The following is a 27,500-nucleotide window of genomic DNA, read 5'->3' on the forward strand; positions in this document are numbered from 1 at the left end:
GGCAATTGTCAGACGAGACACGTCTGTCATGTTATTTGAGAACATGATCTGTCTAAAGAAGAATTTCACCCAACACGTTAACAGCGGTTTTTCATATCTTTCAGTAAATAAGGGAGGTAGTTAATGGCATCACTTATCAAACTATTGATTTTGTTAAAAAAAAAACTTAAGCACATCACCTCAGTGACTAAAGAAGGTAGCTTACTTACTGAAAATAATTCGAGTCATCCTGCCACGTTCTTTAATAACGTGATCTGTCTAAAGAAGAATTTCCCCCAACACATTGAAAACGGTTTATCAGATCTTGCAGTGACTTAGGGAGGTAGCTAGTTAAATGGCATCATTTAGCAAACTATAAATTTTGTTAAAAAAAACTTAAGCACATCACCTCAGTGACTAAAGAAGGTAGCTTTTGTACGGAAAATAATTAGAGTCAGCCTCGTGACATTCTTCAATAATGATGTCCGTATGAACTTGCTACCAGGCTGACGTCTCAGCAAGCTCAAATTTTAATCACTCACTGCTAGCTAGCTCTCTCCTCCGCAGAGGCTTCTTTAGTGAGCGAAGGCGAAAAACACGGGGGAAAGAAGGGGAAAAACACAGTGTCCCCCGCGCGCTTTCGTTTCGTTTCTCTCCAGGCTCCGCGCGCTTACTTTTCACCTCTCCCCATTTCCCAGCCCGTACGAAACACGAAAGAGGCCTCTGCGGAGGAGAGAGGCTAGCTAGTGTGACGTTAATCCTTTATAAGTTTTAAATGTCCTCTCATTTTACTTCTGGTATCTCCGGAATCCAATCTGCTTGCGCGATTACTCACGTGAATCTGTTGCCATCTCACTGAGTTGGGCACTAACTATAAGTTTTTTAACAGTTTATTTTGGTGCAGTACATTTATCTTATGTTGCGATGACCTTTTTCCCTATTAACTGCCCAGAGCTCAAATATTAATCTCTTACTGCTAGCTTGCGTGACGTGTATCCTTTATAAGTTTTACATGTCCTCTCATTTTACTGCCGGTATCTCCGGAATCCACTTAGAAGTCTTACATCAAGTATTTTGTTTGCGTTATTACTCGCATGAATCTGTTACCATCTCACGGAGTTGTACACTGGCTGTTAGTTTTTTATCAGTTTATTTTGGTGAAGTACATTTATCTTATGTTGCGAGTACCTTTTTTCCCTAATTAATTGCCCGGAGCGCGTTCGAGCCTTGTCGCGAATTTTTTAACCCATTGCTTTAGAACATTCGTGGACAATAACAAGCCAGTTTCAGTCTAATTTGCATATGTATGTCTACGTGCTTGTTCCACTTGACCGCGCAATTAACTGTTTACGTCTGGCGTAGCGGAATTCGCTTCCCCACTAAACTAACTGCATTAGTGTAGTGTACAAACACTACACTAAAAACAAGCAATGGTATATTGCAATTCCTGCGTTTTGATTGGTTAACAGGCAATTGTATATGAGCTCGTATACCATTGACACAAACATTGTAGCTGATACGCGCCAACAAAAACAGCTGGGAAGCTCAAATATTGCAATTCTTTGGGCGCTTGTTGCATATGAGATCGTTATAAGCAACTCATATCAAACGCGCACTCGTGGAATAATTGTTAAGTATGCCACTCGAACGCGTTATGTAACTAGTATATAGATCAGTTCATTTGAAAACAGTGATTCATATACAGTACACATAGTTGTACAGTGTATAGTGCTCTACTGACAAATAGACACTGTCTCAATGCTGCTCAGTAATCAGTTTAGATGTAGCTAAAAAAAGTGTGGGCCTCATTTTAGTTAATACTTCACACTGCAGTGGAGTATGAAAGTTACATCATAATGGTAACCTTTATAATACGGACACCTCTCTATAATGCGGTCATTTTGCTCTGTCCCTTCGGTGCCCAACTGTATAACTCAATCCATGGATTCATGAATTGCGTTCGATTTAGTTCGGTAATCAAATGCAATCAGACAATAAACTTTCTGTAACTGAGTTTGATTGCCGAACCAATCGATCGTAATTCATGGATTGATTTTGATGAAAAATTCCGTTTGTTTCCGTTCGATTGTCTTGGCAGGGAAACACGAAATAGACTTGTCTTTTTCTGTGCACGATCAGTTTTCGAAAAAATACGTTATGTCTGAGTGGTTAGGACAGAAACAAAATTGTTCATGGAAAGCAGATAGTTGTTATTCATAGGACTTTTTTGTGAAAATGGCCACAAAGTTTTTTCTTTTGCACGTATATGTACCCAGCCCTGCCCTGTCATACCCTAGCAGGTTCTCTATTGATCTTTCAAATAGCGAGGGCCGGAGGCAGATGAGTTCTATCAAAAGGTTGCAATTGATGCTCATTCATAAAGTGCTTGACTGACACTTAGAACTTTGCCAGAGTTGTAGCCTGTGTGCACTCGTTTCCTATTTTCTTTACACGCGATAGACGACTGGAAGCACGGCCAGAACCTAAGGGCTAGGAAACTGGCAGAATATGTTCTCTATAACGAGGTTTTGTTATATCAGGGTTCTTTTCCATATATTTTACTTTATTACGGTATTCAACAAATGCTGGAAATATGTTTCCATAATTGTTTCCTCGTGTTGCCGTGCTTCCATGCCGCTCGGAATCACGAAATGTTTCTGCCGTGTAGCAGAAGCAAAATTTGCTTCCTGGAAACAAAATTGACGCTGGAAACAATGCTTCCTGTGAGACAAAACTGGTCAAAACTGGGAAACATACACGCGCTACGGGTGAGTCTGGAGACATGTTTCCTCGTACGTCAATATACGTAGGTTGTTAAGATTCGTCCGAAATCTTGGAAACACTGCACAACCCCAGTTTTTTTCTAGCTGCAAAATGTATTTTGTTGCCAATTTGTTGAATAATAAAACAATTATCCTTCTCAATTTTGCTGAATATCGTCTGATTCTAGCCAACTCGGCCTACGGCCTCGTTGGCTATGTATCAGGCGATATTCCGCGCGATTTCGCGATTTTTGTTAAATAGTGAGGCGAAGAATGTCGTTTATTATACGGAGGACTTATAAAGACGTTATATGGCGTTTTGTTAAATCGAGGTTTCAATCAGTATTTAAAGGCATCCGAAGGGAGATGTCTGCTCTCGCGAAATGCTTGTTTACATGATCATAACAACAATGTACAAGGAAAAAAACCTGAGGCCATTAAACGAAACATTATAGCTTACCTATCGCATCATCTGCTTGAACATCAAGAAATCCACTTATTCCGAGTGCAAAAACACACAAGGCCACACGCAATACGTATTTCATAACCTTTGTGTCCTTTGTCTCACCGGATGATCTTCATTTGACTTGGTCGAAAACTCACTGTTTTATGCCGGGTGGACTGATGCGAACCGCGTTGGGATCAAAAACTACTCGCATGAGATGAGCCGTATAGAGCGGTAGAAGTGTATGTAGTATGAAAATAAACAACAAGGGTTTAGTTGTATTATGATAAATCGCTTTAAAAGCATTAAATGAATAACTTCACTGTTTTCTCTCTATGGGGTGTGATTATCGACACCAAGTAGCTTCTTAAATATCAATCAAGATGAAATTCACAAGGGAGGGGTAGTTTTAGAAAATAGAATCCAAAAATGGCGCGATGAAAAATATAATTATTACACATTGTAGTACCGTTGGGAAGAACTGGAATTAATCTGTTTTTAGACTGGAATAAACTCACGGCACAACTTGCCATATCAGGCAATTATGCCTCCCTCCCTACCCTTCCCATTCTGCTATAGGTGTCACATATTATATGACTGATGAGTGATGTGTGATCGGAATTTCCCCTGTGGTGATTATCGCTTTCGACAATGAACAGGAAAACACAGAAATGAGAAAGGATTAGCCCGTAGTTCTGAAACATTATGAACCGCGATCGCATGCAACATGTTTACTGGTATCTCGCCACGTTTCATCGCAGCCTTGGATTATAATGCCAGTGCTATAACATTCATCTGGAAATCTCCTTTTAGCTGTGATATCCAAGTGATAGAATGATAAAAATGTCGATGATTTGTTAGTCTGAAGACAAAGATCTTTTAATCATTTGAGGATTTGGAACTGTATGTGGCAACTGTACAGTTTCTTCTAAATTATATGAAGGAGAACAATGACAATCTTGGTATACTCTTTTTCTTTCGCGATTCCGCTTGGAGGATTTACTTTTATCACCAAATGGAAGGCACCGTGTTCAACCCACGCGTGTATCCCATGCGAGTGTGTTCCTCGCACCCGAATCACGGATGGTGCATGTAGCCTGTGTAGCTGGCGGTTTTGTTGGGGTTAACGCTCGTACTAGCAAGGGGCAAAACCGCGACAACGAGCGGCCTAGACTACTGGAAGTCTGTCTTTTCTCTTAGGGTCACAGCAGTTGTTTCTATAAGCTTACTTACATTCTCATTAGCTTGTGCCGGCTTAGCTTTCTCAAGAGGGAGATTAATTCAAGCAGTGAACCTACATGGAACTAAGCCTAAAGAATGCAGGTTTCTTCTATTTGCATATTTGGTCAAATCTGCATTCGAGTTTATGTTTAATAATGGTCCGTGCTTGTATCCTGTTCCGATAGTATGAAGTGACTTGGAGTATTTCTACTCCCCCTGAATAGGATGCTTGACCACGACAATATGCTTTCCGTCTCACATGTATACACCTAGGTTGAGTAAGGCACTTTCAGCTGCTGTTCGAGTAAAGTAGCCCGCCTCAGAGTACAGTGATCCTAAAATAGTAAGGCTGACTCTATCGATGACTCTACAGTTGGGCTAATAGACTTTAATTTCAAATATTTCGTCAGGCACGGCCTGACTTCTTCAGGGAATGCCTGACGAAAACTTAGAAATAAAAGTCTATCAACCCAACCGTACAGTCAGCCTTACTTTTTTAAGTTGTTTATTCTCTTCGGTTTGCTGACTAGATCCACCAGAATCCGGTACGTATGTACTGTCCGTTGGCGATTGCAGAAATTCACAGTGATCATGGTCAAGGGACGAGCCCGGACTGCTCGATTGTGCCTCCTAAATCAAGTGCGTATGTGATTTTTGTAACATGTTTTTGTTTGTATCCTGAACCAAAGCTTTTTTAGAACTTTCACAAAGATGATCAGGAATTTAGAACGGCTAATTTTAGTTTATTTTTTATGTTGAATTTTCACCATGTTTGTTCAGCCATTTTTCAACTTTATTTGTAGCGGACTGTTCATCCGTCGGGGGATGCCAGGTGATGGCCGGTAAGGACTGGGTCACTGGTCCACTCTTGCGGCTGTAAATATTTGTCTTGTGAATTTTCCTCTCTGCCACCTGAGAAAAAAAAATGTTTTCAGTCTGAAATGTCAACTATACATTTTAGAAATGATAATAATAACGCTTTTATACAGCGCATTTTCCATATGTTTATGTTCAAATGCGCTGTACACATACTGTAATTTACTACACACAAAGGCAAGACCACATCACCCGGAGCTTCGTGCCCTACTCATTGCGAATAGTGTGTAGGTTCTTCAACGTCCCCTGCAATAGGACTGAAGATACAGGAGACGAGACCTACAGCTTAACGTCCTTTTACAAGAAGTCTAGAAAGTCTAACCATTTGTAGTGCAATTACAAAGGCAGCGCATTCTCCTCAGTTATTTTAAGACCCTAAGTGTTGGTCCGGTCTGGGATTCGAACCCTCGACCTCCCGCATAGCAGTCCGGCGCTCTAAGCTAACTGGGCGGCTGTTAAGCTAAACCACTTGAAGCACTGGTCACAGCACACATCTCATGCACACAACAGGAGCCCCCACCAAAGAGACGTGTTTCCGGGGGGGACTACCATATGAAAGGGACGGGGAAGCTGCTCGTGTTCTCGCTCAGGGGTGTAAATTACGGATTACATTTTGGTCTTACTAGGAAAGAACACCAGTATTTTTAGCCGTCAAGCTCTGGTTTAGGACCGTTTAGGGTTGTATGTTACGAAATAACAAACGCCGTCAAACTGTATTGGCGGTCTAGACCGATTAGGGTAAAAACAGTATCTTTCAGGAATCAAAAAAATTTACCCACGTTCAAATTGGTCTGCTTTAGGCTTTGAATTAAATTTTCTGACGAAAATCCCGTCCCTATATTACGGGAGTTCCCTGGATCAAAGAGAAATGTTCTAAATTCAAGCATACCTTGATTCTGGTTGTTAGATCGTGGCATTCTTTGACTGTCTCCTCTATCTCATGTTGTAGTTTCACAAATCTTTTCTTCTCCTTTTGTTGTTCTTGACTGACTCTTTGGTCTTGAGCCTCAATCTTCGATTGTAGATCCTGAAAAAAGAGTAGTAAAGGCATTTATAGAAGTTCCTTTTGTCTGGCATCTCCATTTGAGATTTTCCAGAAATTGAAGCAGGACTTAATTAGAAACCTATTATAAAAAACTCATCCTCGGAAATTAAATCTTGGAAACGGAATATCAAAAAGGTAAGATCCTCAAAACATTCTGAAAGAATTTCTTTTCTCCAAAAACAACAAAGTTAAGTGGCACTACACCGAAAAAAGTCTGAAAAAAAGTCCCCCACCCTGATAATGAGCTGCCAAATCAAAACGTAAAAATTCTTCCAAAACTAATTAGCCCTCCAGTTAACAAATTTTCTTCGGTTATGATCCCACTCCCGAATATAAGCCCTTTTCGAAGATCAAGTCTACCGAAAGGGACATCAAGCAAATAAATACCAAAGGCTTAGTTTTGCTAATTTAACATTATTGTTTTGTTAGGCTTCGGTGGTAGCCCTAAATTAACTTTATAAACTTAAAACTAACCTCAAGTTTTTCATCTTTTTTCTCAAGTTCTCTGCTGGCTTTCTCTATTCTCAATTCCAGTTCCTCTATGCTTGGAAGTTTCGAGTCAAGTTTCACTAACTCTTCAAGTCTTTTCTTTTCTTTTTCAAGTCGCATAACTTTCTTGTTTTTCTTCCTACGATGATGAGAAATAAAAAACTCAAGTAAGTTCATCAATAAAGCCTTCCTATGAAACAGTAACAAACATCAATCAATCAATAACTCAATCAAACAATCAATCAATTAATCAAAGTTAATCAATCAATGATTGGCATACCCCGTAGTAAAAAGGTGAGTGGGCTGGAGGGGAGTAAATAAAATTGATCAGTAGACACAGCGTGTTATATTGGAAATCAGCGAATCTGATTGGTTCCCTTATCGCTGTCTATTTCTTTAACAATTATTTCACGAGCGCGCGTTGGATATAACGATTTCATATCCAACAAGCGCGAGTGGAATAATTGTTTTATTAAAAACGCCCAAAGAATTGCAATATTTGAGCTCCCCAGCTCAATGGTCAATGGTATATGAGCCCATATACCATTGCCTGTTAACCAATCAAAACTCAGAAATGGCAACATACCATTGCTAGTTTTTAATAATTGCTGATAAAACACGATCGTTTGCGTTGCCTGAAAAGGCAAAATCATTTTGATTTTGTGCCTAAAATGCCTAAAAACATAGCTTTATAATCGCTGGTTACTCGCCTAGTATTGACCTGGGCGTCAACACGATTCCCTTCACTGAATCTGACATCTCTGCGAAAACCTTTCAGCGACAGATTCGCCATATCCACAAAGTCATGTCTTTCATGAATTTCCCTGTCTTGCGATCTCTGAAGTCGCTTCAGTGATCTGTTCTCATCTCGTAAATTATCAACAGTTTCACACAGATTTTTAGCTTCAAACTCGAGAGTCTTTGCTTTGTGTTGTGTCCTCACAGCTATTTCGTACATGAGTCGATCCATGGTCGATTGATGTAGTTTCGTTTGCCTTCGTGTTAATAAGTTGAGGCGTTTTCGCCTGGACTTCCTTCCACCTATAATTGAAAAGAAACAAAAAAACAACTATTAACCATAAATTTAAAAAGAAAGTAAAGCATATATTTTTATTTCATTGTGGCATACCGGCAAATAAGCTGGTGCATCTCAATAAATGCACCCGAAACACAAGCTTAATACGTGATCTTAAGCTAAATAAAGTTATATATGTTATGCTTCATGATGCCTAAGTGCCTCGGGCAGGTAGCAAAGTAGAAGTGCACTGGGCACTGCATTAAGGTTGATTTCCACTTTTTTTTTACGTGCGTTAAAAAATTAGACACAATGTATGGAGGACTTGCGTACACGTTTACGCAACTTCCTCGTACACAGACGCCTCTGGAGGAGGCCGTTTACGCAAGGCCTTCATACATTGTCTCTAAATTTTTTTCACGCACGTCAGTGGAAAACCACCTTTAAACGTGTGCGCCATCGATCGCAGTTAGGGGTTAAATCTTTAAAATTAACTTAAGGGTAATTACTTCCTAATGGAAGTTAAGGATCAACTACAAGTTGAAAGAAAATTCGCTTGAATCAAGCAAACAAACAATTCAAAACTTCTCATCTTTCATCTGCAAGCTCGGAATAGTGACTGTCCAAATTGATTGCCTTACATTCCGTTTAATATTTGTTTTAAGCTGTGCATCACAATAGTCTGAAACTTGATGTAAAGGAACAAATAATTTCTTGTATACCTAAGCCAATGAGATAGCTAGTGATTGAGTGATATCAGATATACTTTTAGTATCTTTTTTTATGTAAAAGTTTAAAAAATTTTTGGCCTAACAGACTATTTGCATGGCCAGGTCTGAATTAAAACCGCAAATAGACTATTTATCTGACTTCTAACCGATAAGCTGTCATTTTTCGAGAAAAACAATGCTGTCTACTATTGGATGAGAATATATGAAATATCATATCATTTGAACTGCGGAAAAAAGTTTTTTTTACGTGAAGGATCATCGCAGTAATGCATGCATCTTTAGTTGTCACGAAAAGAAAGCTTGAAAAAAAAAGTCAGGCTTGAACGAGAATCGAACATCGTGACCTCTGTGATACTAGTGCAGTGCTAACAAGCATCAAACTACTTTTGTTATGAATCTGCGGCAGACTAGACGTCGGAACACCAATGATTCCACTGCCACAGGCAACTCACACTTCTCGCGAACTAACTGTAATCTGAAGCGGCAACTACAGTTTTTATTTCATTGGATTTGATTTACTCTATTATATGTTTCTTAAACATTTTCACCCGAAAGTTTAAGTTTTTGCAATTAACTGTACACGTAAAATCTGAGCTCGTGATTGTGTTAAACATTTCTCAAACATCCGTTTTAAACTGAACAAATTCTCCAAAAAGCATGTGTAGTATAATTACAAAATATATATTTTAGCAACCCAGGTATATCAGCCAACGTGCTAAGAACCGAAGTTATAAAATATTAACGAGTCGAGAAATCGAAACAAAACAACAAGACAATTTATTTAGTAGAGCTTATAAACTCAATAACAAAAAAAATTTCATCATCTCTACTCATTTTTATTTCTATAATTTTGTAGTTGTTTTGGCCAAAACTATGATCTGTTATTTCCACCATGATTTTTCACAAAATAGAAATTTGTGGCTTAATATTAGACATGTAATCATTCTGCAGAGGTGTACGTAACCATGGAGTTCAGAAAAGTGATATGGAGCACGGCAAAAAATATAGTACTTAAAAATTCTCTTCTTGCCGTTATGAAACCGTTTGTATCAACAAAATTGGGTTTCTATGAAAAAGATATACTTTCATTCTCCGTTATTAAAAATCATATCCCATCATATCCTATCTGAGAACTAACCTTCGCGGTTTTCTCATTTAATTCAGAAAACAGTTTGTAACAGGGCCAAGTTGTTTCTTAGAAATTGAATCTTACCTGTGAAAGAATTGTTTTCTGGTCTCCGAATTTTCTTTCTCCGGTGATTCTAATATTTTCTACTGAAAAGAAATTATTATTCCTTCGATTATTTTAAACTCCACGAGGATAGATTGCCGTCATCGCTGTGTATTAGTAACATAATTAACATACTTAAAGTAATTGAACCCGCGTTGCAATTAATGTTCAGTTGCGGTTGGTTGATAAAGAATAAAATATTGAAGAAGGGATCACAAAGGCGCAGTTAGTAAAACAATACAATTCTTAATGTTAAAAACAGTCTTTGTGTGTTTGTTATAAATAATTAAAAACAAAGCTTTATAGAAATGAGAAGCGCAATTTGCAATGACTTACCACGGAGAATTTCCGTTCTTTCTCAATTTAATTCAGATATTTGTTACAGCTGAAAAAACATTTGGTTACAGCAACTTATAAAGCATTTCCACAAAAGGGGAAGTTTATTTAAAATTTATTTTATACTCAGGTTTAATTGAATTTGTCATTTTGGTTAGTTTTTTTCACGTATTTAAATTTGTTGTGTGAGCATAATATAAACAGCAGCTTAGTTCAATTACAACTGCTGTCAACAATGAAAAGTAAGCGTCACATAAGCTAGGCAAATCCTGAGATCTTAAAATATTCCGGCGAAATATACACTTTGTTACAAAATCCAGTCTGCAGTATTCAGTCTTGCAGTATTTTAACGTGCTTGTAGGGCGAGTAAAAACGCTAATGACGGGCGATACTACACTAAAATTTCTTTTATTTGAATGCCGTGCAGTATTTTAGAAGGCCCTCAAAATTCTCTCATTTACGTTTGCAGTAGAATTCTGATTTCTCGAACCCTCGGTTTCTCGAGACTCCCGATTTCTCGAAGCAATTTTCGTTCCCCGAGAAATTGGGATTCTACTGCATTTAACAATTATTCTACGAAATCACGTGAAAATATATTTATTATTGATACTTTCTTAAAATGTTCAGTTCTGTTCAATTTAACAATTTCCTTGGGGTAAAAATTTCTTAAGGTGGCTTTGGAATTCTATTGCAGCTACACCAGTAAAGTTAAGGTTAAAATTTTAGTACAACTTTGTTAAGGTTCTACCATTAAACAGATTGAAGTCACTGTGTCGTCAAAATTCGTTGCCATAGCAACGACCGAAGTGGTCAAAAATACCTTATTTTTAATTTTGACCGTTTAAGGCCAAAAAACTTAAAAACTTGACGGTGGAAGTTGTTTTCATATATTTTTGTCTTATGGACAAAACGGAAAATCTAACAATTTTTTAAAAATTTCTGTAGGCAAGGTTCCGAACCACCATATTTATGAAATATTAGCGTAGCTCCGAATCTTGGTTAAAATTCCACAAAATCTTACTAGTATTTCTTCAAATTTTACTACTCCTTTGAGAAAAACTATCTCCTCCCAAAAATCCTTAAAATTCACCAAAAAATTCTCAAAACACTGCAAAACATAGATTTGTGAAATGAATAATAATAATAATAATAATAGTAATAATAATAATAATAATAATAATAATAATTATAATGGTTTATTAACAGTATATCCATACTACATGGCTCTTCACCTGTTAATACTAACTAAATATAGAAAAATTACAATTTGATATAGAAGACAAAAGAAAAATTCCTATAGCTAAAAAATTACAATTAATACAAAAGACAAAAATTCCTATAGCTAACATAAAAAAGAGTACAATTTGATATAAAAGACAAAATTAAATGAGCAGAGAGTTGTTGAAACGCTAATGAGATATTTGCATTAAACCAACATTAAACGGTGGAAAAACGGCTTTCACGTGAACCCCCGCCTTAAGGCTAGAACTTCCAACGTCCAGCTCCGAGATTTTCTTTGGCAATGAGGAAATTTCTTGACACCATTTTTAACAATTTGTTGACTGTGGCCGGTTTAGCACAATTGTGAGGCTTCTCTGATCTGTCATGAAAGAAATATGACACCTTTCCCCTCCTCCCCCTTCTCTCATTCTGTCGAGTGTGGTGAAATCCAGAACAACCTGCCTAGGCGCTTAACTAACAAAAAAAGAGATAGTGTGTACAATTTATGATATAATAATCAAAAGCTACCTAAATGTATTTTGCATTGAGTCAATTTTCAATTCGTGTACATATGGGAGTGGACGACAAAAAGGTATCAGTGAAAAAAAAATAGCAATAAGTGATTTACCCTTAGTCGTTGGTCGAGACTCAACTGACTCGTAGTCTTCTTTAGTTGTTCGTTTGTCGGATTCATCACTCCTGTCATAACGACTGGCTCGGCTCTCATCACTTTCCCTTTCTGCTACCACTGCGTAAAAAACACAAGTCTTGAGCTTTTTTAAACTAAACCTACCCGATCAGAAAAATCTTCGCTTTTTTCAGTGTAAGCTGTTGCATATATTCTTTTTTTTTGCTGTAAAATTCAGATTTCAATGGGCCTCAAAGTTATGAAAAAATAGCCGTCATTTTGGGGGCTCTTGGGGGAGTTGATGTGCCTCTGGTGCAAAATGTGATGTCTACTTTTGAAATTGCAATATATGCTTGTAGTCATTTCCCCAGCGGAAGATCGACTGTTATTATTTACATGTATTTATGCTGGTTACGATCTGTTAAAAAAACTTTTCTCATGTTCAGAAGTACATATGAATATCTGACTGTCCTGTAAACCCTAAATTGTCACCGGCTTATACCAAAAAATGAAAAAAAAATCGTGCAAACCTGATCCCTCCTTTGGCAAAGGTTCGCTACTCGGGCCCCTTGTTAAAGAGGATGGACTCTTTGGACCACCATCATTTTGGCTTTCAGCTGTGTCGTAATCACTCGAGTATTGAGTGGCCAACGGATCACTTAGATGATCTGTTTCTTTGGCTGAAAATAGAACGTCATAAGCAATACAAAAAATAAATGTCATTGTACAGCTGAACGAAATAAGCTATTTTTTTTTACTTTAAGAGGTTTTGAATTTCTATATGACCGGTTATGATTTTAGTAAAACAACTCTCTGGAACGTCTATTTTAATTTGACCGTTATAAACACTACCTCTATTATTTTCTTGGCTATAGGGGCATTGTTGTGGCCTGTTATCCAGCCTGTTCCAGCCGTTCACTGTTATCTATGGCAATCTTAATTTCAATTACCTTACATTTGTTTTAGAGCGGTTTTCACTCGAGCGTCGAAAGTAATTCGCATTTGCATTCGTTTTGCATTACTACGCTCAATGACTGGCTTAAAACTCTTGCACCACTTTTTTTAGCCAATCAGAAGTAAAAACAAAACCTATCGTGACTCGCTTGCGCACGTTTTTCCGGGTTTCGTGTCGGCTACATGTATTTGCTTTGAGTTTTGATTATTTTTGGCTGTGTTCTTTGTAATTGGTTAGAGTGATTACTTTGGTTTTGGTTTTACTAGTATTGTGATCTCAAGTAATAATGTAATGTGATACTTTATTTAACGCGAATCTTAAAGCTACTCTACAGGAAGCTCACAACGAAAACTACAAAAATAAAAAAAGAAAGGAATAAACAAAAGGGAAATAAAAGGAAGCTGAAAATGTATAAAGATAAATTCAAATGTATCATTATAATTTAAATTTAAAATTCTACAATTTGGTAATCAATCAAAGAGTGTCCCTATGGGAGGTTACTCTACTTGTGTTTTCTTATTTGTTTTTGCACCCTGTGAAGATTAACAATTAAAACATTCTTAACTTCTTTATCAATCAATTGCAGTCGGAGTACGCCTTTTAAGATAATGGCTGACTCGAGGCTGACAGTTGAACCCTAATGCTTGCGGCAGTAAACATGCACAAGTTATGCTCTTCTCAAGAGAACAAAGTTGCCTTGTTGCTTGGCTGTCATGAGATCATTCTCCTTTCAAGTGACGGCATCCTACAGTTCTACAGGGCTGTTAACGGTTCATTTAAACGCATATGTACAATTACTAAGGGCTAACACTAGTTGATATAGCTACTGGCCTCATTATCGGATTTTTTGTGGTATTTTCATACGATACCTTTCTACTTCTTACTGAAAATATTTACATTGAGGAATTTTAAAATAATGTTAAGCTCGTCTGCAATGGTAGGTTCAACCTTTCTATATAGCAAAAAAAATGCCGAAGAAAATGTTTCATTAGAGGGAAGTCTTTTTGTTGCACTCTGTGAATATTGACACTTTTAATCTGATTCTTAACTCGGTTCTTCAATACACTCTTTTCGCTCCCCTCGTCTTTTAGTTAACCGTTGACTGAGAGCAGCCCCAGTGTTTACAGTCAAAGCGAATAAGTGTTGTTCTTCTACTGGGAATAAAATTGCCATGATCCTTGCTTGCTTCACTGAATACACTCTTCTTTCAAGTGAATGGCATTTTACAGGGCTGATTTATGGGCTCATTAAAGCGCTCGTGTACAATTAATAAAAGGTTTGAGCTTGTTACCATAGCTACTGGGAAAACAGCAACAATTGCCACTAAAATGTGTCTTTTCCACTTTCTTCGCCAAACAGCCATGACAGGCATATTTTGATAACGAGTCTCGATCGCCAGAGAGACGCTGGTGAAAAACCACTCGATCACCAGAGGAACTGAAGTATGAATAGCAAAAGATTGCAGCAATTTTAAAAGCGAATCTTTTTTCAAGAAAATCCATTGATACAAGTATAAGAAGCCGTTAACAGACACTACAGCAACTGATTCGAATAACATGCCCATGATGGCGATATCAGCCATTAGTCTCTCACGGCGAGGAGTGCGAAAACTTCCCCAAGGAGTTGATGCTCGTCTACAAATCCGGTGACAGATGTGATCAACAACAACCACGGTGCTGCGTTCTATGACTTCTGCAAAGCCGTGAATTATTCCGAGAAGAGTGATGGATTCCAAACTCTCAAGATCAGCTTGCAAAACTCGAAACATGACAGCTAATAAAAAATACAACGGTGCTATTAAGACATATGAATATCCCGGGTGTGTAATGTTCCATAACCGCTGAACACAAATTCTTGAGATTGTTTTGACAGCCACACCCAAGAGAGGAGAGAAGAGGGCGATTTCAAGTTTACCTTCTTTGTCTTGTTTGTTATACGCTGGGTAAATAAAATAACTGATGAGAAAAGTCGCAACAACAGTAAAACAAGCTGGTATTGCCATTTTACAAATCATAAGAGTCCGCTTTGCTCTTGACCGTATAATCACGTGTTTTGTGGCAAAATAGCATTGTAGAAAGACATTTGTGAAAATGAAAATAAAAATTGGAACATAAACCAAGCCCTTGTAAGAAGCAGGAAGCTTAAAGACAGGTCTTCCCACAGATTGTGGTACTACACGATAAAGTATATCCAAACAGTACATTACGAAACAAACCAGAATCAGTTTTCTTTTCGCGCCTTTTAGCTGATTTGGGCGAAAAAGAAGTAACATAGCCAAAAGGTGGCCAGATATGATAGAAAGCACTACCAATTATAGCGGCAATTGTTCTTGCCCATTGAACGCGTACCGAAATCATTTTGTCTATTTGATATTCACAGTTCATGCATCCCGGCTTTATAGGTTAGATAAGACAGCATTACATATATTGTACCAATAATGGAGGCGGTTAGAAGCGAAATCAAAGCTCCAATGTACATTGATTTAAAAACTGTGTGTAGAGCGGATGGTCTAAGCCTCTTCCAAGCCATTTCTCTGTCTTCATCTTGCCGATGTTCCTGCGTTGCTTCGTTCTCCTCTGGTGAACACGCGTTTATAAGTCTTACATCAAGACTGCTAGTCGCGAGATAGTTTGTGCTGGTGACTTCTCTCTCGCTGTATTCTTGATAAATAAGCTCATCAACAGGAAGATAATACCATTCTCGACCTGTGCTTTGAAGAGGGTCGTAGCCAAAAGACTCTGCCGTGTATTCAGGTTCTTCTGGGTTGTAATGCTCTGTCACTCCTCGTGTAAAACTGAACACAATGTGACCAAACACTTCTATCAGGGTACTTCGGCTCATTTTCCGTTCGCTGATGTATGAAACAGTAATCTAAACCTGCATCGATTGCGATATTTTGGAGACCTAATGTTCCGACCAGTAGCCTGATAAATCATACGAAACGTAAGTCGCTGTGATGATAAAACCCCTGAAACCTCCCTCCGTTATTAATAGCAAACCGATTTTGCTTGAAGCATTTTAATTTTTAAATTAAAATGCTTCAAGCAAAGAGAAATAAAACAATACAATCAATTGCACAATAAAATTGGCAATTAGTTGTACCCTAGAATTAAAACAGTCTTTGCAAGTATTATTCATGAGTTTGAGAAATCAACTGATTTAATTCAACAGATTCAGAAGATCGGATAAAATGACTAAGTTTTTACCAAATAACAGGACCCTTATAGCTAACGCTGTGTTTGCCGTATGTAACAGTTCGAAATCTAAACAAAAAATTCTGAATTTCTAAGATAATACAGATTTATCTCGAAAACTCGAACCCTCAATAACTCGAACCTCCCGCTAACTCGAAGGCCTTTTTCGATTCCCCCTCAGGTCATTTTCTTACTAATTTTACCTTGGATAACTCGAACCTCCCGTTAATTTGAACCTTTCTCGATTTCCCTTGAAGGTTCGAGTATCGGAATTCAACTGTACTGATTATTGTTAACCACGAATATTAGAGTCCGCAATACAGGGTGGAACCAGATCGTTTTTAACTTTTTGAAACTTTGTACGTTATTGTCGCGATGGCTTGCAGTCGTCCCGTATGAAGTGTTGACAGTTTTGCTCTTTGCAAGAGTTTCTTATAGATCGAGTTATTATCACAATAAACAGCACTTAATGGACGTTCTTGAATTCAATCAATCAATCAATCTATCAAACTTTATTTATAGAGGGTTACACGTGATAGTTCGTTGTAGTATTCTGGCGTCAGAGGACAACAAAAATGCAAGACTGTCTGACAATATGTGAGATGGGGCTCAGCTATGGGTTTTGACACTATCTTACATTCAATCAACCCCTAGTTAAAACATCCTTCCTACTGTGCTTGAATAGTCAGAGAAGGTCCAGGTTATTTTTTGTATCAGATTTTTAAACTAATGTAGTTTGCTGTACAAAGCACAAATTAGATAATAAAAGCCCTGTTACAAAAGGCAGGGTTTTTTGCATTAAGAATGCCATTGCCACTTTTTTTTTTCGAAAAATAGCGATAGACAAGCTGAACAATACTTCACACTTAAAAGACTTTCGAAACTAGCTCAACTTGACAATTTCAAAACTGGGTAGAAAGTATTTGTTCGAGTTTAATTTCGATTTCCGCCAAAGAAACCAGCTTAAGCTTTAGGAGGCTGGCGACAATTTACAGCACTTTCCAAACCTTATAGCTTGATGGGTCGCTATAAGCACTCTTCATCAGTTGATGCTACAATCATGGTTTATGACACAATAGGTTACCATAGCAACAGTATATCCTTCTAGATACACCCTTAATTTTAGCTGTAACTGCTAATAACTCAAAACCGATCTCGGTGACCCATACTTTTACTATTAAATATTGATAAGCAAGACAAGATGCAACTTTTCGCAAAGTTTAAACAATTCTGGACATTGGGTTCAGAGCCACCTAATTTTTTTGTAAATTTAGGTGGCTCTGATGCATATTTTTTAAAAAAATGTTTGCCAGAAGTTGCATCTTATCCTGCTGATTACAATTCAATGATAAAAAATGTGGGCCACCAGAGTCACTCTTTCGACTGCTGGAAATTTAAGAGAAAGTTATGTTCACAGATTTCAGTGTCCAAATTTTAACTTTCGAACCTCCCACATGTTAATTTCCTACGAAATGAAACCATTCAGAGTTATTTCACTTTTAGATATGAATTTCCAAGTGAATAAGTTATGCGACCAAGGACAAGCTACTCGTGCTTTAAATTAGTTTTTTTTTTCAAACTAAGAAAGTATAACTACGTGAAACAAACTCATTCAACAGATTAAGCCAACATTATATAGCTGATCACATGCAAGGACATGATTATCTGATCATAACCTGAAATTTCGACTTTGACCGGCATTGCACTGACGTCCCCACCCCACCCCCGACCATCTACGTTAAGTCCTGTTCATTTTGTTAACCGTATTATCAGCAGTATGGAAACAGTAAAATGTATTGGGACAGAATCCTGATACAAGGAACAAATTTCCCAGTTCCTTTGCACTTCATTAAAGTCGGGGCTTTACTGTATTTCTTTTACGAATCGCGAAATTAACAAAAGCGATTAGGATGCTACACACCTTTGTTGGCCTCTGGGGAGGGGTCCTTAGTAAAATCTGCTGAAGACCTTGCAGTCCTTGCACTTTCAATCTCACAGTCACCTTCATTGTGAAAGTATTTCTCAGTGGTTTCCTCTTCTAAAACTTAAAACATACTTCTAAATAAAAACGGTGGTCCACTTCAGGGGACAACTTTGATATTAACTGTCGACATGTTGAACTAGCCCGCTATATGAAAGGGGAATACGAAACAGTTAAAATCAGGATAGTTGGCAAAAGCAATTTCCTTTTGATAAATCTTCTCTTTCGGTATTGATGACGTCTCGCTTTGGTCCGAGGTGAAGTCTTTTTTCAAAGTGGCTCCGCAGTTATCCTGGGCGCACTCGTCTATGACAAACTAGTGGACATATTCTCCTGCTCTGGGTATAACCTTTCTCTGCTTTAACGCGATGGCTATGAAGCTTAAATTTCTGTAATCAGTTTATCCAAAACAAGTTTAAGCAATCCCTTTTGAACAGAAGTGCGGAAATGTTTAGGTCATTTAAGTTGAGTCCAAAAGTCCTTTTAAAATTTTCTATACCTTTTGCTCTTTGACGAATTTCTAGGACAAGCCTTTCCAGAGGGACTGAGTCTCAATCAAAGTGTTGACCAATTCTTGGATATAGGTTAAAACGCTGACCCTCCCCTCGCATTGTTCGCTAAAGCGGAGGATGCCTGGAGAGGGTGCCTATAAATGTTCCCTGCCAACCTTACGAATAGCCGCAAAGGTTAGCTATTAATAATTCTTGACTGCTCAAGCAATTATGGTTAAACTAAAGTTCAATTACTTTGAAATCAGCACGGACACTTTTTGATCCCTCCTCTGAAGGAAAAAACTAAAAAACTAACTGTAATATGGACTGAAAATTATGGTTGATATTTCATATCATAGGTGAATAAAATTTTCATAAAACTGACACTTACAAAACCATTAAAAATATATATTTTTTAATTTAGCATATCCTGTATACCGATTAGATGATAAAAAAGTAAACAAATCGTAATAATCGTTTTCAAGCGTTATCCACAAACATAAACCTAACACGAGACTACACCAAACGAGACAAGAAAAACTAGATAAAACCAATTAACCCGTCGAGGTGGATTAGAGAAGAATGGAAACTTCTTTTGTTAATTTAAATTTAATAGATTTTTTGCTTGTTTTGTAGTCATCTCTTGTTTCTCGCGTCATGACAAGAGTCACTGCTTGGGGCAAGCACTGAATAATTGATAAAATTTTTTCTTTCATTTAAGTTTCGTTGTCTTTAATTTTATTCTTACATCTTAGTTTTGAAATTCCTTCTCAGCTATATTCTCCAAGTTTGGTGAAAAAAACTTTTTTAAAGTGGCATCTTTTTTAGTAAAATTGGCTTAATAGAATGGAAGAATGAATTTTTTAAAATAAAATATGTCACTTGATTTAAATTTTCGTTTGTGATAAAATAAAGATATTTTAATTTACGTAGTATGGATATATAATCTTTCGGCTATATCAAGTTCTTGTCAATTTGATAAGAAATTTAGAAATGCTTTATACCTTACCTGATCTTCGTGTAAGCTTATACTTTATAAAGAACATCGATAACTATTTAATTTAAAACGAATATTAAAGATAACCTACATCTTTGCATCTTTTGTGCCAAAACAATTCTTGATTTGAAGGTAAAAAGATCTCGAGCTCTTGGCTTAGATGTGTCAATGCGAAACAAGGCGATCTTGTCTAAGATATTTCCAGCTGGCGAATGCAATTTAGTTTTCAGTTTATCATTCTATGCGTTTTTGACCGCTAATTTCAGTGGGTGGTAATTACTTTATAATTCAGGTTTTCTTTTATCCTTGCTTCCAATCAGATTATAATAAACACGCACTCCGACCACAGTGGGAGTTTGGGACTTATTGTTTCTGTCAACTGGGGACTCAACCGGGGACACAGGAAGCCCATGCAAGCGGCGTGACTGTTAAGCGAAAACGAGGCTAACCCGGCTGAAGCTTAGAACCCAGTTCGTCACACAACCTAGCTTGCATCGAAATACAGTTTAATCCCTCCAGCTACATTGCTACTAGCTGCTCAGTTTGAGCCGTGTTTTGTCACCTGCCGTATGCAAAGGATTATTCTTCAGTAGCTGAAAATAATGGCGACTCAACTTAAGGTAAGTCCTCCGAGTCTCGATTTCCTTCGACCGCTTATTCTCTAGGCAGGCTAGTCCCTTTCTACTCGTGCTCAATTTTTATTTTGCGAGATGCTTCTGTTGCTTTATACAAGTTCTATTTCTGAAAAATCAGTTCAGTACAAGAATAAGAGGCATGTACCCTTTGAGGTTTCTGTGACAACTGCTGAGAATTCCGGCTGCGAAGTCATTCAGACTACATGTGATATAATGTATCAGTCAAATCCAAGCGAGATCATGCCCCCCCCCCCCCCCCGCAAACCCATTTGAATTTTTTTTTCAAAATGCCTGATCAAAGTGCCTACTATGTGGGCCAGTTGCACAGTCAAATGCCCTACCAGTTGGGGCTGAAATGTCATTGTGAGTTGGGTTTTCTCGTTAACAATTGGCCTCAACGGACTCTCATGCCCTATTAATCAGCAAATTTTAATAGGAAAAGATAGGTTTAAACTACTTTACAGCAACGTAATAAAATACTAACTGCACGCGTTTGAGCTTGCTGGCGTTTTATAGTATATGACACATTTTGTTGACGGTCAAATGCCCGACCATCCAGGCTTCTGTTTGATCAAACTCCACACCTTTTGGTCCTCGAATTCTTGAAGTCAGTAGTGGTCAAATGTCCGGGGGTTGCCCAGTGGGGGGAGGGGGTGATCTCACTTGGAATTGACTGATACATAATGGACAAATAATCATAAAAAAAGCGAGAGAGAAGCTTGACTGAAATGAGGCGGAGGCTGGGGTGGAGGTGAGCGCAGATACTTTTATTTCATGTGTATTAATAGACTTGACAAGTAAATCAACATTTAACTTAAACGTTGCCAATCGATATTTTCGCTTTGTGTTTACGGCTGGCCATGTTTTATTATTTTGGCCATGTTTGATATAAATGGACTTGGTTATTGAAGCCCTGTCAAGGGGGAGGGGCAGTGTTCTCCTTATCAGACGGTAACCGGTAAAATTTACCGCTTGTAACACGACTCTTTACCGCCTAGAACCGCTAAGATATCTTGAAAATTCAACAGGTAAATAACAAAGTAACAGCACTCGTTTTACCTTCGTATTCATGACCGAAAATATAAAATAACAAATTGAAAATAAACAGCGACAAATGCAATATTCATTTACAAATTTGTGCTAGTATTCAATATTCTTTATTTCCCTTCGCTTTCCGAGTCTCTGAGGGTCGATACCTATTGAAGAAAGATCAAGTTTTGCTGGTCTTTCTCACTTCTCGGCAAGTGAACATCTGTTGTTGCACAGTTTCCATTCCACAATGAAGCCGCAGCAATCCTTGCTGGCCTTTCACTTTGTCCGTTGAGAATGAAAACAATTACAAAGGCAAATAGTCAGGTCGGTTAGCGTAAAAATCGTTACCGGCGTGATAAAAGCACCAATTTTTGCATGCGGCCTCCTTTCTATACCTTATTTAAGTTTATCCGTGGCTCCATCCGAATTTTTTTATTTTTTCTTGAAATTTAAACAAGAACGTTTTTAACTCATTTGCATATATTTATAAAAGCTGTTCCGCAATGTCCTTTCGTAAGCGATCGATTAGATTTTGTGATAAAAGCTCCAATTTTTGCATGCAGCCTATTTTCGATACTGGTTTTAAGTTTATCCGTAGCTCCATCCAATTTTTTTTTATTTTTCTTGAAATTTAAACAAGAGCGTTCTTAGCTCATTTGCATAAATTCATAAGGGCTGTTCTGCAATGTTCCCTTTCGTAAGCGGTCAATTAGACTTTTTCAGGGGGTGTCCGTCTCTTTTTTGCACAGGCATTTATTAGAGTACCCGATATTTATTACCCATAAGGCAAATTGAAGAGAAAACCACGCGATTTTCAAGTTCCCTTACCCTAGCATCCCACGCAGTCGTTTCTACCGACAAAAGAAAAAAATGCGGCGGCTTAAGGCTTGCAAAATTATCTGTAATATCCTAGACAGGGGTGGATCTAGTGGCGTTGGATTGGGCGGCTAGCCACTTCTTTGACCCAAAAAGATAACATAAGACATGAAAAATATAAGGAGAGTGAAACTCGATAAGGTGTAGAAATCGTGGTTCTGCTAAAATTAAGTCCGGTGAAGGGATATTTTGCACAGCGTCAGTACAAGTGTCCTAGATTGAACGCCCGTCTTGTGCGTTAAAGAAAAGCATTGTCCGTCGGTGGCATCTTGTCAGTGAACGTTCTTAAGACAGAAAAGTTAAATCCTAGTTTGGTTAAGAGACAAGGACGAACTCTCTTTGTCATAAACGATAATAACCAGCCGTTCAGTTTTTCGGAAGTGCTCACAGTCTGCATCAAGGGACTCAATCGGATGGGAGGCTAAATAGGCAAGTGTTTCTGTTTCCTCTTTAAAAATGCCTGTCCTTTCTCCTAAAACTGGATGTGGTGTTACAACCAGACATAGCGTGGAACAATGGCAGAGAGCTTTCTAGGTACCGATGGAGGAATCGTAACTGGTGGTATACTCATACCCGGTTGGTTTTCAGTTGGAAACTGGAGGAGACTGATGCCGGTACCATGAAAAGAGCTTTTTGAAGGTGGTCTAAGGCACCAACAGTGAACAGACCTTTAGCAGGCAGGCAGGGGATACAACTCCGTCTTCGTCAAAGTGCTCGCACATGGCTTCTGCAATCCACTCGTCAAGCTGTGTGACCCGGTCATGGGAAATAGAAATTCCCAGCTGGTGTAAATGCTGGATGTTCCGCTTGCATCTCGTCAATCTGTGTGTGTTCAAGGCAATCAGTAGACAGGCAGAGGCGGTTCACGCTCCTAAAAGTGCCTTGTTTCTGTATCGGATTCCTTTTATTTTTTTCTTAGTGTTGTAGACAATAGGCTGCCAACGGTAAGGCATGCTTGGGACTCGTGCTTATCTTTGAGGTTTTGAGGCTAGATGGTAACGAAGCTTCTTGACTATTTTCTGGAAACGATCTATTAAATTTATATGCCTCGTGGCTGAAAATGTATTTTCTTATTTTTGAAGCTGCCTTGACCAAAATTTGTGAGTCCTCTGTGTAATCTCGTTTCTTCAAGGCTTCTTTAAGCATATTCCGCATCCCTCGGCGGCCACAAACGACAAGCGCATAATTAACCATAATAAACATTTTAGAATACTGCATCTAAAAAATAAAATGTTAGCGAAAACTTAAGCAATGTCTTTAATTTATATATATTTTTGCAACATTTAAGCATAAAACTGCAAATTACTTACGGAGAAGAGAAATATTTCCTTCTGTCCCACTTTCATTGAATCGATTCAAAATGGCGTGGAAGCGGTGCTTGAGAGTTTGTACGTGGTCAAAATGTTTAGCAAATTTTGCAAATTGCAGGAAAAATTTCAGGTGGAGCCACAGATAAAATTATTTAATAGTCTTTAAAGAATCATTCTGCAAATTTTGGTGCTTTTATCAACCGTGTAACGATTTCTCCAAAAATTTGCGCTAAGCGACCTGACTAAAAGAGGTAGAAGTGAGAAATATTGCTTACATATAATAGTTAAGTTTTCAAAACATGCAAAATGCAGAAAATAGTTGATTGCTTAGTTGACCGTAGCTGACGCGTGGTGAAGACAAAGGCAGCTTTCGTTGTCAAATTCTTCTCATAAGTTCATAAGTATTTAAAACAAAATCCAGACGACAGGTTAAAAGAAGCATTCAGAATAAAACTTTTCAACAACGCCGTCGTGAATGCTGAGTATTCGAAGCAAAGAAAAAAAGAGCTGCAGCAATTCGTAGCAAAGACGAAACAGGACCGCCGATTTATCAAGTAGTACGTCATGTAAGCGAGAACAAATGTATCCCCTTAAAACAACAGAAGGTAGTTTTATGCAATTTTTCTTAGGCTGTATAGCAGGCGAAAGAGGTCTGCAAGGCCATAATAAAGTTGTCATGAAATAAAATTCGACCACCATTTGGACAACATTCTGTTCCATCTAGGTAAACTAGAAAACGGCTGGGATTTACCAGAATTTCTTTACCGGTTTGAAAAGTTTTCTTACCTTCTGTGCTGAAAACTAGGGAGAACACTGGGGAGGGGTCTCGTGTTGCTTGTCCTTATTTAAAAATGTTCCCTGTCGCTGTTTTATCGCTTTTTATGTCACTGTGGGTAATTAAATTAAAGGAAAATTTCTTGTCCTTGTCGGAATTTAAGTTTTTCCATTAGTCGTTTCTCACGATTGGCCAGATCACTTGTCAGAATTTTACCCTGGCAGCCTGGCCTCATTATTGCATCAGTCAATTTCAGCAGTGTACTTGGAGTGTTCTTGGGTAAGACACTCAACTTTCATAGTGCCTCTCTCCACTCAGGTGTATAAATGGGTACCGGCGACATAATGCTTGAGAAGGCAGCGTGGCCGAGTGGTTAGAGCGTCACGGACTTGTAATCCGGAGGTCGCGGGTTCAAGTCCCGTTCTGACCACTAGCTGGTGTTGTTCTCGGTAGTCCCGAGTTCAACTCCTAATAGCCAACTGGTCTGCCTCCTGCCAGTTGGGATTTTTAACCATGTTCAGTTATGTTACAATATTTGTTTTGCATTGGCCCTGAAAAACCCCATTTCGGGAGTGGTCAATTAAGTATAATATTATTATTATTAATGCTGGTGGGGAGCCCTGCGATGGACTAGCATCCCATTCAGGGGAAAGTAGAAATATTCCTAGCCACTTAATGCTACGGATAAGTAGCATAAGAACTTGGATAAGCTCCGGCAGTGTGGGCTGCATGGCTCGTGGCTTCCTCCTAATGGTTGCTAACTCCCAATCAAGCGGTGCATATATTTGAGCTCTGGCATGGCTGGGGCACTGCGTTGTGTTCTGTGTTGTGCCCCCATGATTAGTCAATAAGATGTATTTACCATGGCGCCAGATCAAACAAAAATACCAAATTGTACCAAAGGTAAAACTGAACCCCAACATATGTCTATTTATTTTTAACTTGCCAGGTCAATAGTAAAGTGCTGACTGGAGACATCACAGATCAAGCAAGCTGGATTAAAAAGGTGAGACTCAAGGTTAATTGTTTGAAAAATATCTTAATCAATCATTTTGGGATAGTTTTGTTCCTTTTAAAATTTTGTTTCTGAACCTGAGTGTGCCACTTCATGACTGTTCATGTAGGTGCATGTTGACCTTTTACTCAATTTAAGCCAGACCATTAAACACATTGTGATTGTGTTCTTCAAAGAAACGTCACATGCATAACACTGATCTCTTCATACCAGGTGTATACCTTAGTGCAAATTGATGGGGTTAAACAAATGAATGCTGGGTGTGATTTTTTAACCAGAAACTGGTTAGCACACAATTTTGCTGATGAAGCATTATAAACTGGTGACCTGAGCTCTAAAAAAATCCTTCCCAGGAGCCGCGGAGGGGGAGGGGCTGGTAGGGCTATAGCCCTACCACTTTTTTGGTTGGGTTGATATTTTACGGCTTCATACAGGTGAAAAGGATAATAAAGAAATAAAAAACGCACCAGAGTGTATTTTTGAGTTATATAAGCACGAGTTAGAGAAGCGCGAGGCGCAGCCGAGTACTTCTCGCACTTCTCGTGAGTTCTTAAAAATTCCCGCGTGCTCATATAACAGGAGAAAGTTTTTTATTTCTTTTATGAAATGTTAAAGAAATTGCGCGCGCTCAAACTCGTGACGTAAGCACTGTCGGAGTTTGCTGACTACAGGTAAAGCAAAATCACGTGATCTATTTTAACCAATCGCGCGCGTGGATTTTGGACAGTGAACGAAGATTGTATATTAAAGCACGATAAAGCACGCGCGTGACGTATGCAGCGTGCTTTATTGAGTTATGAGTTCGAATTGACCAATCACAGCGCGCGCAATTCCTTGACCATATTATAATGTAATATATAGATTTAGGCAAGGCTAAAAGTGGAGCTCCCCATTTGTTTAAAAATGACCTAAATGGGAAAATTTTAACATTGCCCACACGGAATCTCACGTAACTGCGTTCATAAAGTAAAAACATCATGAAATTTTCTGTCATAAAATCAAGCTCAGCAATTCAGTACAGGTTGTTACAGTGGAACCTCGATTTAACGAACCTCTATATAACGAAGTCCTCGATATAACGAACGATATTTTTCGTCCCAGTAATAGCAAAATATATGAAAAAGATCCTCGATATAACGAAACCTCGATATAGCGAACACAGTGGATACCATGCAGCAAATTTTCCAGCGTTTTCATATCCTAACTTCGTTTAGTTCCTACTAAAAACGTTCACACCATCCAGTCGATAGAAGATAACGTCAATTGCTCGTTTTACTTTTACGAAAAATGCGACCAGAGACCAATAAATTAAAATTTAACCGTGTAGCGATTGAACGAGAGCCACATTTTTTGGCGTGAAGACGCATCGGGATTTCGATACACTCACATATGAAAAATGGACAACATAATAGAGCAGTTGGGTAATAAACCTCTCAGATTTTTTGCTGTGTGCTGTTGCTGAGAAATTTTACCCATTTTCTATATTTTGTCTTGCCTGCGAGCTTTATTTGCTGTTTGCAATTTCCCCTCCTTTTCTTTAGCCACGGGTGGGGAACCTTTTTCGTCCCTAGTACGTACGTAGGTGCAGGAATCTCCGACAAAAGCGCTAAAAGAACACTTCGTCCCCAGTACGTACGGGGGTGGCGGCGACCCCCAAAATTTCTTGCTCGATGGATAAACATTTGCTTACTTAGCGATGCTCCGTTCGAGCGCGCCAATAGCGCGGGAGTTCCGCTATGAATTTTTACAGAACAAATGGCGGGACAGTAATCCCTAATTCTGCTTTTCTTAGCCAGCTTTTTAGCCCTACCACTTTAAATTGATCTCCGCGGTCCCTGTTCCTGACGGTGTTACCTTAGAGTTTATAATTTGTCAAAAACAAAAACAGATAGCACAAAAAAACAAAGCTGATTAAGTCATATACTTGATCAAAACTCAAAATTTACAATTAATGATGTTTATGCAGTGCTATTTTTTAATTAACAGACTGGAGCAAGAGCACATATGAGAGCTATTGGCTTCAAGGTAATTCTGTTAAGAGTGAATGACAATAATATTGATGAAAATCCCAAAAATGTGGGAATGAAAGAAAAACAGAATAGAGGTGTAGATACAGATTTTGTTCAAGGGTACACATGCATGAAGTTGGAGAGACGATCAGTGGGAGGCAGTTGAAGTAGATGGCAGGATGATGTTGTCACAAGAGGTGTGCCTGGTTCTGCACACTAAAGGTAGTTGCCATAGTCAACTGGGGTGAGGC

At 38.3% G+C, this 27,500-nt stretch overlaps 3 protein-coding genes and 1 pseudogene across 4 annotated transcripts in view; 1 reads left to right on the top strand and 3 right to left on the bottom strand.

Moving 5' to 3' along the window:
* The window catches only part of LOC144627907 (serine protease 23-like), an 8,196-nt gene extending 4,783 nt beyond the window's left edge, over nt 1–3,413 (bottom strand). Inside the window, exon 1 of the mRNA XM_078485923.1 lies at nt 3,202–3,413. Within this exon, the coding sequence (XP_078342049.1) occupies nt 3,202–3,286 (85 nt within the window). The 5' untranslated portion in view covers nt 3,287–3,413. The remainder of the gene's footprint in view (nt 1–3,201) is intronic.
* A 668-nt stretch (nt 3,414–4,081) lies between these two features.
* On the bottom strand, nt 4,082–19,851 carry LOC144667527 (uncharacterized). Of its 2 annotated transcripts, none has more exons than XM_078528956.1 (8): nt 19,689–19,851; nt 18,050–18,172; nt 12,510–12,659; nt 11,980–12,099; nt 7,524–7,858; nt 6,803–6,952; nt 6,173–6,310; nt 4,082–5,319 (listed from the first exon to the last, which is right to left on the bottom strand). In XM_078528956.1, the coding sequence occupies exons 1-8, from the start codon at nt 19,696–19,698 to the stop codon at nt 5,158–5,160; spliced, it is 1,188 nt and encodes a 395-aa protein (XP_078385082.1). In that variant the 5' UTR covers nt 19,699–19,851; the 3' UTR covers nt 4,082–5,157. The 2 variants fall into 2 exon arrangements, with proteins under 2 accessions (XP_078385082.1, XP_078385081.1); XM_078528955.1 differs by having other exon boundaries at nt 6,803–6,956; nt 7,528–7,858; nt 19,689–19,848.
* Nucleotides 13,783–15,839, bottom strand: LOC144629345 (uncharacterized; annotated as a pseudogene).
* A 228-nt stretch (nt 19,852–20,079) lies between the features above and the next one.
* Nucleotides 20,080–27,500, top strand: part of LOC144629338 (dihydroxy-acid dehydratase 2-like) — a 30,223-nt gene continuing 22,802 nt past the window's right edge. The window contains exons 1-3 of the mRNA XM_078487575.1: nt 20,080–20,217; nt 25,175–25,231; nt 27,227–27,265. Of these exons, the coding sequence (XP_078343701.1) occupies nt 20,200–20,217; nt 25,175–25,231; nt 27,227–27,265 (114 nt within the window). The 5' untranslated portion in view covers nt 20,080–20,199. The remainder of the gene's footprint in view (nt 20,218–25,174; nt 25,232–27,226; nt 27,266–27,500) is intronic.

Source organism: Oculina patagonica, chromosome 10 (genome assembly GCF_052425735.1).
Source record: "Oculina patagonica isolate OP01 chromosome 10, crgOcupat, whole genome shotgun sequence".
In the NCBI taxonomy this organism is placed as follows: domain Eukaryota; kingdom Metazoa; phylum Cnidaria; class Anthozoa; order Scleractinia; family Oculinidae; genus Oculina; species Oculina patagonica.

Bases quoted from the DNA above. Each gene is read 5' to 3' on its own strand.
- LOC144667527 (XM_078528956.1), bottom strand. The intron at 12,660-18,049 runs GTGTGTAGCATC...TTCTATTTTCAG, and splicing joins CTCCCCAGAGGCCAACAAAG to CCAAAGAAACAGATCATCTA. The intron at 6,953-7,523 runs GTAACCAGCGAT...CATCGTAGGAAG, and splicing joins CCCAGGTCAATACTAGGCGA to AAAAACAAGAAAGTTATGCG.